General features: G+C 46.0%; 1 protein-coding gene across 3 annotated transcripts in view; it reads right to left on the bottom strand.

Annotated features, from left to right (window-relative positions):
• ETS1 (ETS proto-oncogene 1, transcription factor) overlaps positions 1–17411 on the bottom strand; it is a 67036-nt gene that overhangs the window by 18328 nt on the left and 31297 nt on the right. Inside the window, exons 2-6 of one of the 3 annotated variants that reach the window (XM_036860327.1) lie at positions 14899–15018; positions 12892–13092; positions 10076–10153; positions 8902–9150; positions 4265–4525 (exon numbers count right to left, since the gene is read on the bottom strand). In XM_036860327.1, coding sequence (XP_036716222.1) covers positions 4265–4525; positions 8902–9150; positions 10076–10153; positions 12892–13092; positions 14899–15018 — 909 coding nt within the window. The remainder of the gene's footprint in view (positions 1–4264; positions 4526–8901; positions 9151–10075; positions 10154–12891; positions 13093–14898; positions 15019–17411) is intronic. The other 2 variants (XM_036860328.1, XM_036860329.1) reach the window with 2 other exon arrangements.

The following is a 17411-nucleotide window of genomic DNA, read 5'->3' as shown; positions in this document are numbered from 1 at the left end:
TCTCAGTTTGTTTTGTAATCAGATGGGGTTCATAATGTATCTTCGAACAAAAGAAAATGGAGCTCTCTGATCGCATCAGTTTGATAACCATAAGCGGTCCCAGTAAGGTAAGAAGGTGCATTCTTGGCGGAAGTCAGCACTGCATTTGATGTATTCTTAACTCAGCTAACAGGCAGGCTTTCAAGCCATGTTATCTGCCCACACATCTTGACCTAATTTAACAAGTTGCCATGGGAGCCCAGTGAAGGTTGATGCAATTTTCTTATCTTGGGAGGAAGAATGCAACTGTGCAAGAGAATGTGAAAATTCAGTTTCTAACTGATTTCCACACTTTCAGTGCAGTAACTAAGACAGCATCGGAAGAAGTAAAATATATTCCTTTGAGAGTGAGATGAACAGAGACCTAGGCTCCTAGTGCGCTGGCAGGAAAATGGATTCACACCCCAGCACAGGGAATCTATACATACATCCTTTAGTTCAAGCCAAGTAATAGTGATGTAAAAGGTACACGTGCTCCTACTGTGTGGCCACACATACGCCGGAGTTAGTCAAAGTTTAAGGAAACAGATAAAAAAAAAAAAAAAAAAGAGCTCAGAACTTGAGATAGAGAATAGGTGTGACATTTATGAGCAATGAAAAGTTTTGCCAACACTTATACAATGATTTCCACTTTCCAAAGTATTTTTCCAAACTGCAGCTCATCTTAGCATGTCTGCATAGACTTAGAGATCCATTTATAAAAACTCCAGTCACTACAGGCTCCCTGCGTGGTGGAAGCGGCTGAGTAAGCATGTTCCATCCCCCTTCCCCGTTCCCTAGGACGTGTGTGAAGTGATAAGGGGTCACAATGAGGGGCAAGATATAGTTTGCACTGCAGACAGGAGAAGTCCACCAGGCACTGAACACAGGAAGAAAAGCCACCCCAATTTGGACCACTCCCGACATGCCTAACAAATTCCTGACCTTCATCAAACCACAGCAATAAGAAAATCCAGTTCAAGTCTAAGGACAAAGACAATGTCTTGAATTCGTCAAGATAGTGAACCTTCCAAGGCTACGAACACTTGTCTGCACTCAACATGTGCTCAGATTTGCTGAAATAATTGATTTGTTACGAGTGAGCTCTCTCCCCTGCGTCTAGCACCATGTCTAGCACTCATTTGTCTCGTTAACTGAGTTCGTTCAATTACATTGTCACAGATCTCCTACCACCAAGAGAGGAAGGGACACTTCCATTTCACTACAAGTAGAAGAGGGTACAAGGTAAATTTGCCTAAAATCACACAGTGTGTTAGGGCTGGGAGGAGCACAGAGGACTTCTGTTTTCTGGGCTATTGTTTGCACCTCCATTTGAGATGGTTTGAAAAGTTAAATCCCCAGTTATAAAGAAGAAACAACTGAATGGTAAGATACTTAGAAAAATGTTTTTTAGTTCAAATGACTACTTGAATTTTTGAGATCTTTAACTGATAAACATCCACTCTTTTCTTCCATTCACTGAATGTTTTATCCCCTAGAAAGAAAGAGATAGAGATAGAGACAGAGACAGAGATACAGAGACAGAGAAAGAGAGAGAGGGAGGAGGGAAGGAAGGAAGGAAGCAAGGAAGGGAGGGAAGAAGGAAGGAAGGAAGGGAGGGAGGGAGGGAGGAAGGGAGGGAAGAAGGAAGGAAGGAAGGGAGGGAGGGAGGAAGGAAGGAAGGGAGGGAGGGAGGAAGGAAGGGAGGGAGGGAGGGAGGAAGGGAGGGAAGAAGGAAGGAAGGAAGGAAGGAAGGGAGGGAGGGAGGGAGGGAGGGAGGGGTACCCATTAAAAATAACCTATCCAAATAAGGGATGACATCAAACATAACTCAGAGCTCCAGGACATTCCTGTATTTGTCCTGAAAAGAGCTTTTGATGTTCTCATCTGTTTGGCTCTGGGTTAGGATTGCCAGAGAAGCCTCACAGGTGGCATTTTGGTGTTGGCCCTCTTGAGGGCAGTTCATGTCCCTAATTTGTACTTCACACTCATTCCTAGTTCTTAAAATTTCCGATTCATCCTTTTCCTTCTCTTCTTGAAACTGGGACACGTGGAGAGATTCCCAACTCTCAGATAATTCTTGCCAAGGTACTGAGATCATCTTAGTCAAAACCCTTTAAATCACTCTTGTAGACTATTAGCTCTACAAGCTTCTCCCATCTAGGAAATCCAATAACTAATATATATAACCCCTTTCAGAGGAGTTTCTATTTGAGGTGGAGATGAGGCTTTCACCATTTCTAGAAACTTCCAGACTTTCTGTAGTGTAGCCATGAATCCTTAACAGAATCTTTTCCCATGAAGGCTGACCTAAATCATAAGACTCTCTTTGGCCATAACCCAAACTTTAGAACTTAAAGTCAGTTTATTTAATATCATTATCCACAAAACCGCCTTAACTAGCAAAATTTTCAGAACTGTACACCAAGCTAAGAGAGAATGATGAAAATTGTCATGGGAGAAGAATTATAATCGTGCCTGGTAATGGTGGTTATGGTGGCGATTATGCCAGAGGGAATAAGGCAAGACCTTTAATAAGGAGAAACTAAGTTGAGGATTTGGTCCTGGAAGCTCGGGCAGAAGGAGAAGAAGAGGTGGCCTTTACACTTGGGCAAATGACAGAGCCTAGGATTCCCTGCACCATAAAAACAGAAGCAAACACAGCCACTTAGAGATGTCTGCCACCTCCACAGCCCAGAGTCATTTCACAGCTACCCCGGCCTCTCCTCCTCCTAATTAAGCAGCACTTCTCTCCTCCTCCATCAGTGTGTCCAAGTGGAGTCCAGTTCTTACAATACCTAAGAGTTATTACAGGAGCCAGCACTCCTGTGCATATTGAAAGAGACTTTATATACTTTCCTTATTCCAGGCGTCATTAATGGAAAAGGGCAAACTTTCATTGTCTGCTACCCAAGATGGGAAGGAACCTCCTGGCAAAGCAGCAAGTTCCCACCTACGCATGATGTTCCAGCAAGGACTTGGGGAATACTGCAGAAAGAAAAAAGTAGGGAACCTTTAAGCTCCTTTCTGGCCCATAACTCTATATATAGACCTTGTTGCTACCTCAAAATCCAGACATAACTCCTGAGCACCTATCCATGCACTGAACTGCATGAGGAGCTGGAAGAATGCAACGTAAAAGACACACCCCTGATCCTTGAAGGAGGAGGAACTTTTCTAAGCATGTGAGTTGTTCTCAAAGGTCAGCTGGCTTTCCTAGTAAAGACCTGAGATTTCCCTCACACAAGAACAGGGACCCAGCACCCTCTTCAGATCAGACAGACACGTCACTAGAAACACAGATTTTGCTGTCTGTCTTCTTCCACACAAAGGGTCCCCACCAGTGACCCGTCCAGGGTGGATAAACCGTAAGAGAAGAGAGGGCAAGATCACAGCTGTGTCATCCAAGCTTAAGATAAGCTGTGCTCGCGACACAATTCCTAATTTTTACAAAACACTACAATCTTACAGAAAGGGTCTGATCATTAACATACGCCTGCTCCTTGGATAGTTCTCAGATATACTCTTCAAACCCTTCCAAAGTCAGACAGCCTATGGGCCACACCTTGCTTGGACAATGAATCATTTCGCTCAATTACCAGATTCTCAATCAAAGCCCAGACTCTCAACATACATCTTCCTTTCTCTATGATCTTTCTTCGTTCACCACTACTACAACTTTCACTCCTGGAAAAAAATCAACAATAAAGCTAAGTGACAAGAAAGGTTTCCTATATAGGGCAGGATCCGGCCAGAGTGTAGGGTGACTGAGGGCACTTTTCCCGTTGGAGAGACCAGCCTAATAATGAGGATTCTACCGCAGATGAGTGCAGGGTGTAGGCCATTCAGTGATGGCTCTGAGAGATGCCACTGCTGCTTTTGGGTTTAGAGAGACCTCGCAAGAGCAGGCGAGAAGTCCCTTGATGCTAGACCACAAGGCAGAGTTTCCAGAAACACCAAATCAACAGGAGTTCCCTTCTCCCAGTTACGGGTAAATATCCAAAATATCAGTTTTCCCTACCAACCTTGGAAAGGATCCCTTGGGATAGAATGACACTGCTTGCTTCCAAAACCCAATGGCTATTCCCAGAGTGGCTTGAGAGGCTAACCCAACCTCTCGGCGTCTACTTCTCCCCACCCGCCCCCCCCCCCCAGAAAGAAAGAGTCTGACTTCAGGGGCCGGGAATGTGCACAGAAGCTCCAGGGAGCCCACCCTCAGCGACCAGGAGGCAGGGCAGGTGCCTACCTGTGTAGCCAGCCAGGGCCGCAGCAGGGATGACAGGCTTGTCCTTGTTGAGGTCAGCACGGTCACGCACATAGTCCTTGAAGGTGCCCTTGGGCTTGTGGTTGGGCAGGGCGGCTGGATAGTCCTCCGAGTCGAAGCTGTCGTAGGACGGGACGCGCTGCAGGCTGTTGAAGGATGACTGGCTGCTCCAGGACTGGGTGAGGCGGTCGCAGCTATCGTAGCTCTCTATGCTCTCAAAGGAGTCCTGGCCCCCGAGCTTGCCTGGAGGGGGAGGAGGAGGAGGAGGCGGGAGGAGGGCAGGGAGGAGGGATGGGAAGAGACACTGTGAAACCCTCTCGGTGAGGATGCGCAGGAGGGATGGAGGGAGTGGCGGGGGGGGGGGATGGAGGCGTGTGGGTTTGCTCTGGGGAGGAGGGGCTGCCTGGGCCCAGCCTCCGAGCCCCCTGCATGGTCTCGTCTTGCTCCAGAGCCCCTAGGACAGAGATTCAGAGTCGGGCGCAGCTTACGTCTGCCAGAGGGAGACAGCAGTGTTGGGGACCGCAAGAAATCTAGAGCCAGAAATCTACAGGCTGAGAATCCTGTCTGCTATGATGGGATTTCTGGCTGATGAATTAGACCCAATGAGTAGATGAAGAAATCTGAGCAGTGTCAGGCTCAATTCATTCCCTATCCTAACTCAAGCCAGGGAGACGATTTCAAAAGGCCCCATTTGGCAAAATATTCTGGTCATAAGAAAAAAAAATTCCATTAGACTAAGAGCAGATTGACCTTCCTTGACCTTGGAACTAAAATATTATATTTTAGCCTTTTTTCCAAACACTCTTTTAAAATGAAATACATGCAGTAGTGCCTCTATGCCTTCTCAAACAGAGAAAGAAGTTATGAGATGCTCTTTCCAGGAGGTTAAAAAAAGAAAACACTATCACTCTTCTAAATAGAAATCCATATTCTTTATCCTCTCCAAGTGCAACTTTGTACTTGAAATTTGTACTTTATTAGGGAAATGTAGGCAATAAAAAACAAAGAAGTTGATTAAAGAGTTAAGGTCCATAGCGATGTCAGAAATCCTTTACTCTATGAGTTGCTTAAGGCATTCTTAACTGACCACAAGATCATGCAAGTTCATTAATTTCCCAAACCAGGTTATAAACAGCTGCTATGATTGCATAATAGCTGCTAGAGAAATTTCCATTGGCAAAAATGCCATTAAAAAGAAGCCTAAAAAAATGGGGGGGGACAAAAATAAATGCATCTAACTACTGAAAAGGCTCACAGGAATATTTTTTTATGTTTTATTTCCAGATACTTTCCAGGCAACCTAAATTAAATCATGGGAGATTAAATGGCCACTTCAGCAAATTCAAGAAGCCAAAGGATGTGACAAATGTGTACGCAGAAATACCTGTGAGTTAGGGCTGGCTGGTCTACCATGAAATTTCAATCCCAGAATAAGGCTGGCATACACAACGTAATACTAATGTGTTTCTGGTGTATTCTCCCCTTCATAACAGAGGGAATTCGTTAAACCAATGAAATTCAAATATTTAATCTTGGTGTCCAAACCAAAATTAAATATACAGTAATTAAGAAGGAAGATACACTGCTTCCAAAAGAAAGTTTTTTTTAATCCCAGGTAAAAGATACTCAGTTAAATATGTAATTTTTGCATAATCTCCCCCTTGCAGATTTCCTGAACCTCTTAACCCCTCCAATACTGCCTGGAACAGAAACATAGTTATTTATCTGCGTGATCTCATGCCTTCTTCCAATCACTCATTCAAAGAAGGGTAATCCCCAGAAGGTAAACGGAAGAGCCCCAGAAGGTAAAATGGAAGAGCTTCATGGAATTATCGGCCCCGCCTACCCAGTCCACTGTCATATTTGCAACTTTTTATTATTATTATCTACTCAGTACTCTGTAATGACCTACATGGGAAAAGAATCTGAAAAAGAGTGGATATAGGTATACCTATAACTGGTTCACTTTGCTGTACACCTGAAACTAACACAACATTGTAAATCAACTCTACTCTAATACAAATATTTAAAAAATAAAAAAAGAAGGGATTGTCCCTTCCAGAAATTCACATTAAAAGACTCAAGAAAACAGCCCCCAACCAAGAATGCAACAGCTTCTTTTCAACAGAACAGGAAATTTTGTGGTCTCTCATAAAAAGGTGTTTGCTCATAGCAGCTATCCATCTTACACACACCAAAAACCTAAGAAAGAAAGTTTATATTTTCATGAAGAACACTCCCACGAAGTCACCGATGTTGAGGCTGTATTTATACTCAAATGTCCCTGAGATGATTCTCTCAGTCATTTTTATATTTGGAGGGCACAGAGACTGGAATTTTCACATGCAAGACAGCTGAGCTTCCAAGGAGTCCCAATAAGCAAGGGCACTAAACGAGGCCAGAACCACTCTCTGGCAGCCTCTCAAACATGAGCCAAATGCAAGTCTGTTGAGAGTTGCAGTTTATAGCAGTAGGCTGCTTTCATTTTAGCTCTCTTTCACAATCCTGGAGCTGGGAACCATCATTTACGGGTATTTTCTCCCAAAATGGGTTGACTCCAACTGGATTAGACACTCGGTTAGGCTACCGTGCTCACGCAGGGAAGCTCGTGTCCTCCACGCCATCCATCAGCTGGCTTTCCTGAGAAATGGCTCAGCGAGGTCCTTTCAAAGCTACTCCACCACACAGACCTCGGAGCACTCAGAACAGTAGGTTGGGGAGGACGACGGCAGCCCACTGAACAGACCAGCACAAAGAAGACAGCTCTCCGAGTCCACAGAAGTGGGACACAGAAGCACTCTGTATACCCTAATGCAGTACACGAACACTACGATGATTGTTGATAATAAGCAGCTCGCAGTGATGCTTTCAGTCTAGACCGATCCTACCGTGTCACAGCCAATCAGCCCCTGGAATACATCCTGTCTGCGGCGCTTCTAACTCGCAAGAAGCAACCGTGAACAGACCGGTCTCCCCCTCAAGTCTGTGTGGTGTGAAGCTTGGTGCGAGTGAGGGAGAAGGAGGCCAGAGAGAAAGCCCTCCTGTCCTTTTGTACAGGTCACCGTCTGGTCCATCGGGATTCATTTGGGGTCGCGGGGTGGGTGGGGACCAAAACCAAAAACCAGGAGAAGGAGAGGGAGAAGGGGGAATCACACAAATGCAAAGCCAGACGCCAACTGGAAAACGACCTGGCAGCAGATCTGCCCAAAGTGACACGACGGCTGAGTCCCCACGCACACTCGGCCTCATCACACATGCACAGGAAGCCCCGTGAGAAAGAAAGGCGCTCTGTTGCTGTGACCCGCCTGAGAAAAAAGGTACACATGTGTGTAAGTATTTAAATAGACCTGCATCCAAAAATAAAGAAGAAAGGGGAAGGCGAAGCTGGTCCCACCCATCCCCTTCTGTCTGAAACACAAAAACACCCCGGGGCTGCAAGAAGGCAGATTACAGGTTCCGATTTTGCTGGGGACTTTCCCTCTGCAGGCCTGCTGGTCATCGCGAGGCCTGCTGGGAGGAAGTAGGAGCCTGGACACTCGAAGGAGAGGACAGTGTGTCCGGCCCACGAGGCCTTAGCATAGGAAGCAGGGTCATCACGGAGCAGAAGTCACCACGAGGCGGCCAGGCCCGACTTCTGGGGCCAAAGGCCTCGCAAGCACCACTTGGAAGGGCTTTCTCCTGTCCTCTTCCTGTCTCTAATTCCCTCCCACTTATCCATCAGAATAGTCATCTTTTTCAACTTGTCAGAAATCAGCTAGTCCTTCCTGGATGAACAAGTCCCTCTTTACGATGGACTGCACTTTTGTCAGAAACAAAACAATCTGGAAAACTTCACTAGGTGAGCCGCGCCTCTGAGTGTTTATGTCCTGATCTTAGAAACTGGGTGTATTTAACCTTCTTTGCTTTATAGAGTCAGCCAGCTCTATTTTGAACCATTTATTTCACTGTCAGTGAGTATTTTATCATTGTGCTAACAGTCACGGCAACGAGAGTACCTTCTTCTGGAAGCCTCCGGCCGCCTCTTTCCCTGGTCCTCTAGCTAAATACACACTTTCACCACACTGCTGAAGACTGGTTCCAAATAAGCTGTTGGTTAACCATCTTCTATCTTCCCAAACCAAAGAAGTCACAGGAGGTTAGGAAGCCCAGGCTGAGAAGCGGAGGTCATTCAGATACCAAGCCAGGATGTTCGGGATGACCGGGAATGTTCGGAACACCAGGGTGACGCAGAGATAAGGGCTCTCCGGGAGGGTCTCTGAATCATTTTTATGTGATTGTGTCCTCCTTAAGCAAAATCCTCTCCAAGAAAATAACGCATACCTTAAAAAACAGCCACAAGCACCTAAAGTTATCAGGTGGTGAAATGTTTTACCCAAATAAGAAAGGCGATTGTTCTTCCTGCCAGATTTCAGCTCCACCATGGACCCAGAGCCTTTGTCATCATGAAGGACTTAGCTAAAATTCCACGATACAAAGTTCTTAATATCTAGACATTCTAAGATGGAAAGGCTGAAACTCAGGAATGCCCGGGGCTAAGAGCAAGGGGGGAAAAGTGGGACCTGGAGAGCTCACAAAGTCAGGTAATTCTTAGAATTTTCTAGAGCAGAAATCCGACCTACCACGACTGGTCCTCCCCATGCACATGTTGTCTGGGGTCACCACTTCTTGTTTGATGGCAAAGTAGTCAGTCTGCAAGGTGTCCGTCTGCAGAGGGTCCCGGAGGATGACCGAGGGATAGTCGTTCTCATACTTGAGGGAGAGGAGCTCCTCCGAGCTGATGGGATGGAGGGTCTGGTAGGACTCTGTAATGAAGCTGGGCTCGGAGAACTCCGAGGGAGGGACACACTGGGCATGCTCGATACCGTAGCCTGGAAACACAGAGCATGTGCAATTGGAGAGAGGAGAGATGAGTACCGGAAACAGGCCGTTCCTCCCCACTTACAAGGGCCCCGCAATGTCAAACAAGCTGACTACCTTTGGGAATGCAAGAAAAACATTTTAAGTGAAAAGGGCCTGGGTTTTCAACCTTGCTCCACTACTCAAGAGCCATGGCCCTTGACGAGACACTTCCCTTTTCTGACTTAATTGTCTCATCTCGAAAATAGGGATGGTGGCCACCTTCCTCAAGGTGTTGTGATGAAGATCCAATGACAGCATACATGGAAAAAGCCTACCAACATTTCTAGCACACAATAAGCTCGTTGTTGTTGTTAGGATAAAAATCATAATAGTAAAGAGATAAAGTGAAAATAAACCTGCTTAAGACACCCTTTGAAAGCAAAGCCATCAGATAAGCACAGCCCTATGCTGATTCTCTCCCTCCGGCCACCCCTGCAGCCTGGTGAGGGATAAGGTACTAGGAGGAGAAGGCTTTCTGTTCCTGAGGCTGCAGGGCACGCTCTGGAGGAAGGATTTCACAGGAAATGCTGTCACATCTACCAGTAAAAAGGAAAGAACAAGGTCCAGGGCAAAATCCCTAGCCCGAACCTCTGATGGCCACCACGGGGCACATAACGGTTGGGAGGCAAGTCACTGTCTCTCTGTGTGACCTTCATGCTGAAGACATGGGAAAGACCCCAGTGTAGGAGCGTGCAGGTGAATAAAACGTGCAGATAGGTTGAAGCCTCGTGCTTTGTGGGAAGAACAAAACAACCAAGAGTCTACATTTAAGAAGATATTATTTTCTGTAGAATTACCAGGCAGGGGCCTGAGATGGCCTAGGACAGGGGATCCCTTCCTAAGTTCCCGTGACAACGAGCGGGAAGCGGGGAGAAGGGCAGGAGGCGAACTTACTAATGAAGTAATCCGAGGTATAGCGGGACTCGGGGTACGGAGGGTTGACTCCATTAACTTGGTATGGCTTCACATCCTCTGCAACAGACAGGGGAGGAACGAAACAAAGAGGTCAGCCTGCAAGCAACGCTCAGCCGAAGAGGACCTTGGACAAAAGGACCACAGTGATCTCAGCCCCTCTTGGCAGAAATCTGCATGTCCACTAACTGAGCTGGTGTCTGAGTCTCCCCTGACTGGGGCCTTGTCTAGAGACGAGCTCACTAAAGTATGGCTAAGTTTATGATTCCGGTAGCTGCAGAATGGGATTTAATATCTCAGAAAGCGCATTCTGTGAGTAATCTCTAAGGGGTGGGAAGGCATTCACCCTCTTTCTGATGCATGCGTGTGCCGCCAGCAGCCGAGGCTTGAAGACATCTTGGGAGGTTACCAAAATCAGTCGCCAACACTCAAACCGATCAGGTCCAGAGCTTTTCAGAAATATAGGACCATCCCTAGGCAGGTAGATTTTAGAGCCTCCATTTCTTCCAACAGATGTCTGGTTTTTGTTTTGTGTTTTTTCTGTTGCCCTCAAATGTCAAGTTCAGGCCCACATAAGATGTTAGTAAGGTGACGCTACTTAGTGAAATATGACAGGGCTCATACAAAGAGAGAGAAGAGGCACAGAACCAAACTCCTGTCCAGATGCCAACCTCCGCAGGACTGAGAATGGAACATGGATGAAGGTAAGCGAGCAGAGGAAGCCTCTCTCCGTGGAACTAAGGTGAGCTTGTGGATCCTCTAATGACCCTGGAATCTGGTGGCGGCCCCGGACCATTGTATGGAACAGTCTGATTACGTTTCACTGTAAGAATCAGACATAAAGACAGAGGGTTGGTTTGGGTTTCTCCTCAGGTATTTGATAGCTTGTTGGGAGCAGAGACTGCTGGGAAAACAAGTTTATGCCTGCACAGAAAAAACAGTTCCCAGCTGAGATAAAATGATTAAACTCTGCTTTAGCAGCTTATCAGATTGAAACATCCCCTGTACCTTTGGCCTGCCACCCCACCCAGAAAAGCTATGTTGTTTCGGCTCTGGGTTGCCTTAGTTTAATCACAGAACAAAAGCTGTAGCCTCAATACAGACGTCACGTTCAGCTCTTCAAGGACCTGAAGGAGGACGATTCTCCTGCCTCTCTCCCTTGAAAATGGGTGAGATGTTCTCAAACCCACTCCATTATTTCCTAATTCTCCTAAGTTTGCTTGTATTATTCCTTTGCAGGAAGGTAGGCCAGAAGCTACCCCACGAGTCCGCATCATTACACAAAGAACACAGGACAGGAAGTTCGACTGAAAAGACCTAGGTTTAAGGAAACAAGTGATGTTGAGGAAACCACCTAACCTGTCCTCATTTTACAGACAAGGACACCGAGAGAACATGCCCTTCCCATGTCCCAGGGTTGTTTTGAGAATCCAATGAGAAAAACGTAGTTTCAAGCACTTTGGAAACAAGGAGGTGCTGTACAGATGAGTTATAACTGATCAGAGGCAGGTTTAGACATTCCAGGACAGCTGGCTGCCCCAGGGTGAAGACTGGAGGGAAACGGTGTATTAGCAGCATATATTGGGGCGACACGGTCTGGTATACCCCACTGCTGTGTTGATAAGCCAATGCTTGCATCAGATCTGTTCTGAGCCTGCTGTATCTTTTCCCTCTATACACAGGTGCTCACGTCAACACGTGCGAGTGGTTTGTGGCAGTTACACCGAGATCACGGCGTTGCTTCGGGGAAGGCCAGACTCACCTAGTTCTCGACTCTGCTTATTTATTTCTGTTTCAGCAGAAGCTGAAGAGAAGGGGAAAAAAGAAAAAGATAACACTTCTGTGCCCAGAGGAGTCTAATTTGGGTCTCTCCTGGGCATTGCAGAGTGGAAAATATCCTTAAACAAAGGAAGGTATTATATGGAATAAAAGTGCTAAGCCTGAGTTCTGCTGCCTGCCCCCCTCCCCCCGTCACCGCGTCTGCGCCAGGGCTTGGAGCTGGTGACCACAGGGAAAGGGTGGGCCTGGGTCAGAGAGGGCAACAGGCTTCTAGGCTTACAGTCAGCTGGAGGGCACTGCTGACTGCTGGTAACTGCAATTTATTTTAAGAAGAAATTCAGAAAAATAAGCGCAAAAACACCCAAGTTTGCCGCCTGCTGCTGTTTCTGTACTCAGCCAGGACTGTGGTACATGAGTCACTTGGTCCAAAAAGGTTGGAAGAGGCTGGTAGGAGAGGCCATGTCATTACAAGGTTGCAACACGGCGTCCTGACATAACCCCGGTTTCTGCTCCAGATGGAAAAGGTGTACCTCGCGACTGCAATTCCAATCCAGTTAGTGGGTAGAGAAGCCTGCTTATTAAGAAGCTCTGAGAAACACACCTTGGATGTGGCCATGGATCAAGAGAGTGTGTCTTAAGATTACCAAAAAAAAAAAAAAAAAAAAAGAGAGAGAGAGAAAGAAAGAAAAACTCTCTTGTTGCTGGCTGTGGGCACTGCTTGTTCAAACAGTACCTGAGTCTAAGATAAGGATTGGGACCAGAACTTCGCATACCAAGAAGCTTCAGGAGGACAGTCTAGCTAAAGATTAAAATTGGAACCTCCAGTACACAGAAGAAAAAGAAACTAACATGTATGGAACACTTGCTATTTACCAGGCACTCTCTATGCTGTAGACCACACGTGCTGTGATTGGATGCCCAGGTGATGGCATCGACGTTGCACCACTGGGCACGCTCCCGGACCTACTCTCGAAGCCACCCCATACGGCTCCCACCTCACCCCGCCCCCATGCATTTACCTTTCTGCAGGATCTCCAGATGCTCCCACAAGATGTCCCCAACGAAGTCTGGGGCCAGCTCGAGAAAGCAGTCTTTCCCCAGTGCGCAGAGGGCTGCCCCATTCATGCAGAACTTCTGGAAGTCCACACCCTTTAGGCTGAACTCATTGACAGCCCACATCACCCAGTCCCGAACATGGGTCTCTGTCCACTGCCGGGGGTCTGCGGGGAGAGATCAAATGACGTTCCAGCAGATCGGGCTCTTAACTCTTCCCCGAGCCTCAGAGACAACACGAAAGCATCTGACCTTCACTGAGGATGTTCTCGGATTCACAGAATTAGGAATGCCCGATGGGGCATCTTCCATAACCCTCCCCCCACCCCCCACCCCGCATCCAACAGCCCCATCTTCTCTATCTTGCCAGCTAGAAGATCACTGTCATCAGCTAAAAAGTAGCAGAGTATTCTCCACCCTTGGAATCTTCAGACCAGGATTCCAGGAATCTCCTCTTTCACTGCCTTGTTTCCATCAGACTTTTTTAAAGCCTGGGACAAGGGAACAAATGACTTCTTTAACAGCAATAATAACAACGTCAAGTGTGCTCTGGATGTGGCACTCACCTCTCCCTGCTCTTAACTCTTATAATGTACTTGAGACCATTATGCTTAATTATTTTTATCTTAGTTAATCATGGTTAGCTCAGTTGTCCCTGGGTATCCAAGGAGGATTGGTTCCAGAACCCCCTCGGATACCAAAGTCTGTGGATGCTCATCTCCCTTACATAAAAGGGCGGGGTACAGTCAGCCCTCTGTATCCGTGGGTTCCTGCATCCGCAGATTCAGCCAACCAAACCTGACCTGTGGTTGGTTCAATCTGCCAATGCGGAACCCTCGGAGGGCTGACTGTAATAATCACAGCAATTAGTAATAGTAAGCCATTCAAATGATACTTAGTAATAACGACATTATTAGGTACCTGTATTATACCAGATACCCTTCAAAATATATACACATCACAGGCCCTGCATTGAGTAGAAGTGTAGGACAGAAGATATATAATCTTCACACATGACCCCTGGTTTAACATGACTACACCAGCTAATGACACTTAAAGAGCTCAGATGATGGCAGGCTGTGAGGCCCACAGCATGCCTGCTCTCAAAGTTACCCCCTTCAATCTAGACCATGACCTTATGAGATGCTGGAGAACCCAGGGGTCAGAATTCACTGTATTCTGCCTTGTGATTGGGCATTGCTGTCAGCTGAGGTTTGTGGGAAAGTAGAATAAATGGAAAGGTAGACAGATACATTCACAGAATCTACCAAAGGCTTGCGTCTGGCAGGGTGGAAGCCTCTCATGCAGCAGTAGCACTGGCCTGGTCTAAAGACAGCTTTTGTTTCTCTTACTCAATAGAAAAGCGTTCTTTCTGTTCTCAATTGTTCAGGAAATGCTGCTTGGTCAAGGCTTAAGTCTTCCCCCATCATGTTTCCTTTCTGACAACTCAAGCCACTTCCCCTTACATTCCCGAATAAACCCTTTTGGATGAGAACACCCAAAGGTAAACACATTTCACCAAAGGACATGGAAAAGAAAATGAGTAAATTCCCAGAAATGCAGCTCATCGAGTTCATCCAATGGTGGCCCAGAATGACTCCAAGACCATGCCTTCCAAACTTGTCTGTACTATGGAGTCACTTGAGAAGCTTCAGAATTACTGATGCGACCAGCAATTGTGACTTAATTGGTCTGGGACCTGACCTGGACTGTGGAATTTTTTGACGATCCCCTGTCTAATGTGCAAACAAGTTTGGGCACCACTGCCCTAAAACCAAGATGGCAGGGGCAAGCCTGGGAGATGAAGGAGCACCGGCATGTGTCTACGCTTGTTCCAACAGATGTCTGCAACGATCTGTGGCTGCTGACTGAAGCGTGGTGAGTAATAACGTCTATCTCACCCACCAGGTGAGAAAACTAACCATGCCTCAAAGTGTGATCCCATCCTCTCTCCTTCCAACTACAAAACCTACCTTTTGGAATTCCCAGGCGTTGCTGCTCTTTAGAGAAACCACTGAAGGTAGCTTTCAAGGCTTGAGACATCATTTCTTTGCTGCTTGGAGTTAAGAGCGGAACATCTGCACATTCCATATCTGTAAGGAAAAAATAGCACATGAATACTAACAAAAACGAAATAGGTGATGGATGTTAGCTAGACTGGTGGTGGCGATCGTTGTGCAACAGACACAAATATCACATCATTATGTTGTATACCTGAAACTAACGTAAGGTTACATGTCAGTTATACCTCAGTTTTAAAGATAAAACTAAGTAGGTAATTAACCTCCCATAAAACATAATAGAGCATGCATGGTCTGAAGAAGAAGACAAGCTGAGAAATAACTGTAGTAGCATCCTCACCAGGGCAGGTAAAACTTGGGGGGCTTTCCACAATGTGGTAGGGCCCATAAAAAAAAACTAAAAACAAAAAACCTGACTCTTGCCTCGTATGCCCTGCCTCTCTGACAAAATACATTTATTCTTTCTGTATAGCTCTACTAGTTCCCCCATAGCCCCTACCCATCCTTCACACTCACTGAGAATATTAATGTTTCTACACACTTGCCGTTACCTATGAAAAGGAAATAACAACATTCGTTCAATAAATAATTATTTAGCATTTGTCACATGCAAGGGATTAGAGAAAGAACAGTGAACAAGACAGTAATGATCCCTACCCTGAAGGAGCTGGTTATCAGATTCTGGCAGGGAAATCAGTCATTAAAAAAACTATTTACACAATTAAACGTTCAAGTACAATGTCAGTAAGCGCTTCATAGGAGGAGTAGAAGATGAAGTGTTAACACATAACAGGGAGTCCTGCAGGTCTGGAGGAATCAGAGAAGGCCTCCTTTCGAAGTGAGATGTTTGACCTGAGACCTGAAGGATACACAGGAGTTTTTTAAAAACTACTCCAGACCAGTGGTTCTCAAAGTGTGGTCCCCAGACCAGCCATATCAGCATCACCTGGGAGAACTCAGCCCCACCCAGACCTCCTGAATCAGAACCTCTGAGGGGGCGGAGCCCGGAAATCCGTTTGTAACACAGAATCCAGGTAATCCTGATGAGCACTGAATTAGAGGGCTGTGATCCGAGATAAGAGAATAGCACAAATGAAGGTCCTGAGATGGGGGAAGAGGGCAACCTGGGCCTGTTTTAGTATCAAAAAGATCAATGCAACTGGAGCAGAGTGATCAAGGGGACAGCAGCTTGAGAGGAGGTTGAAAACGCAAGTTAAGGAGTGAGTTAAGGAATTTATAATTGTATCCTGAGCAAAACAGGCATTGAGAGTTTCATGCAGAGGAATGACATGACTACACTGTGTTTGAAGAATGTCATCTTACGGTAAGTCTATTTTTATTTTATTTATTTATTTATTTATTTTTGGCTGCGTTGGGTCTTCGTTGCTATGCACTGGCTTTCTCTAGTTGCGGCGAGCAGGGGCTACTCTTGGTTGCGGTGGCTTCTCTTGATGCGGAGCTCGGGCTCTAGGCACGTGGGCTCAGTAGTTGTGGCTCACGGCTCTAGAGCACAGGCTCAGTAGTTGTGGCGCACGGGCTTAGTTGCTCCGTGGCATGTGGGATCTTCCCAGACCAGGGATCGAACCCGTGTCCCCTGCATTGGCAGGCGGATTCTTAACCACTGCACCACCAGGGAAGCCCCCGGTAATTCTATTTTTAAATTTTCAAGGAACTGCCATCCTGTTTTCTCACAGTGGCTGCATGATTTTACAGCCCCACCACAGTGCACAAGGGTTCCACCTCCTTGCCAACACTAATTTTCTGCATTTTTTATAGTAGCCATCTTAATAGATGTGAAGTGTATCACACTGTAGTTTTGATCTGCATTTTCCTAATGATTAGTGATGTTGAGCATCTTTCCACGGGCTTATTGGTGATTTGTGTATCTTCTTTGGAGAAATGTCTGTTCAAGCATTTCTAGTAGAGTGATTTGTCTTTTTGTGTTGAGTTTTAGTTCTCTATATACCCAGAAGAGCTGATAGCAGGGTCTTGAAGAGATATTTGTACACTCATGTTAATAGCAGCATTATTCACAGTAGCTAAAATGTGGAGGCAACCAGGTGTCCATCAACAGATGAGTGGGTAAGCAAAAGGTAGTATATACACACACAGTACAATATCATTCAGCCTTACAAAGGAAGGGAATTCTGACATATACTGCAACATGGATGAGCCTTCACATTATGGTAAATGAAATAAGCCAGTCATGAAAAGACAAATTATATAAGGGACTTAGAATTCTCAAATTCATAGAGACAGCAAGTAGAATGGTAGCTTCCAGGGCCTGGAGGGAGGAGGGAATGGGGGGTTGTGTCCCGGGGACAGAGTTTCAGTTTTACAGGATGAAAAGAGTTCTGGAGGTGGATGGTGGCAATGGTTGTGCAACATTATGGGTGTATTTAATCCCACTAAACTGTAACTTAAAAACAGTTAAGTTGGTAAATTTTAGGTTATGTTCACTTTAC

Source organism: Balaenoptera musculus, chromosome 8 (assembly GCF_009873245.2).
Source record: "Balaenoptera musculus isolate JJ_BM4_2016_0621 chromosome 8, mBalMus1.pri.v3, whole genome shotgun sequence".
Lineage (NCBI taxonomy): Eukaryota > Metazoa > Chordata > Mammalia > Artiodactyla > Balaenopteridae > Balaenoptera > Balaenoptera musculus.
The sequence above is the reverse complement of the archived record's forward strand: the minus strand, read 5'-3'. Positions and strand labels throughout refer to the sequence as shown.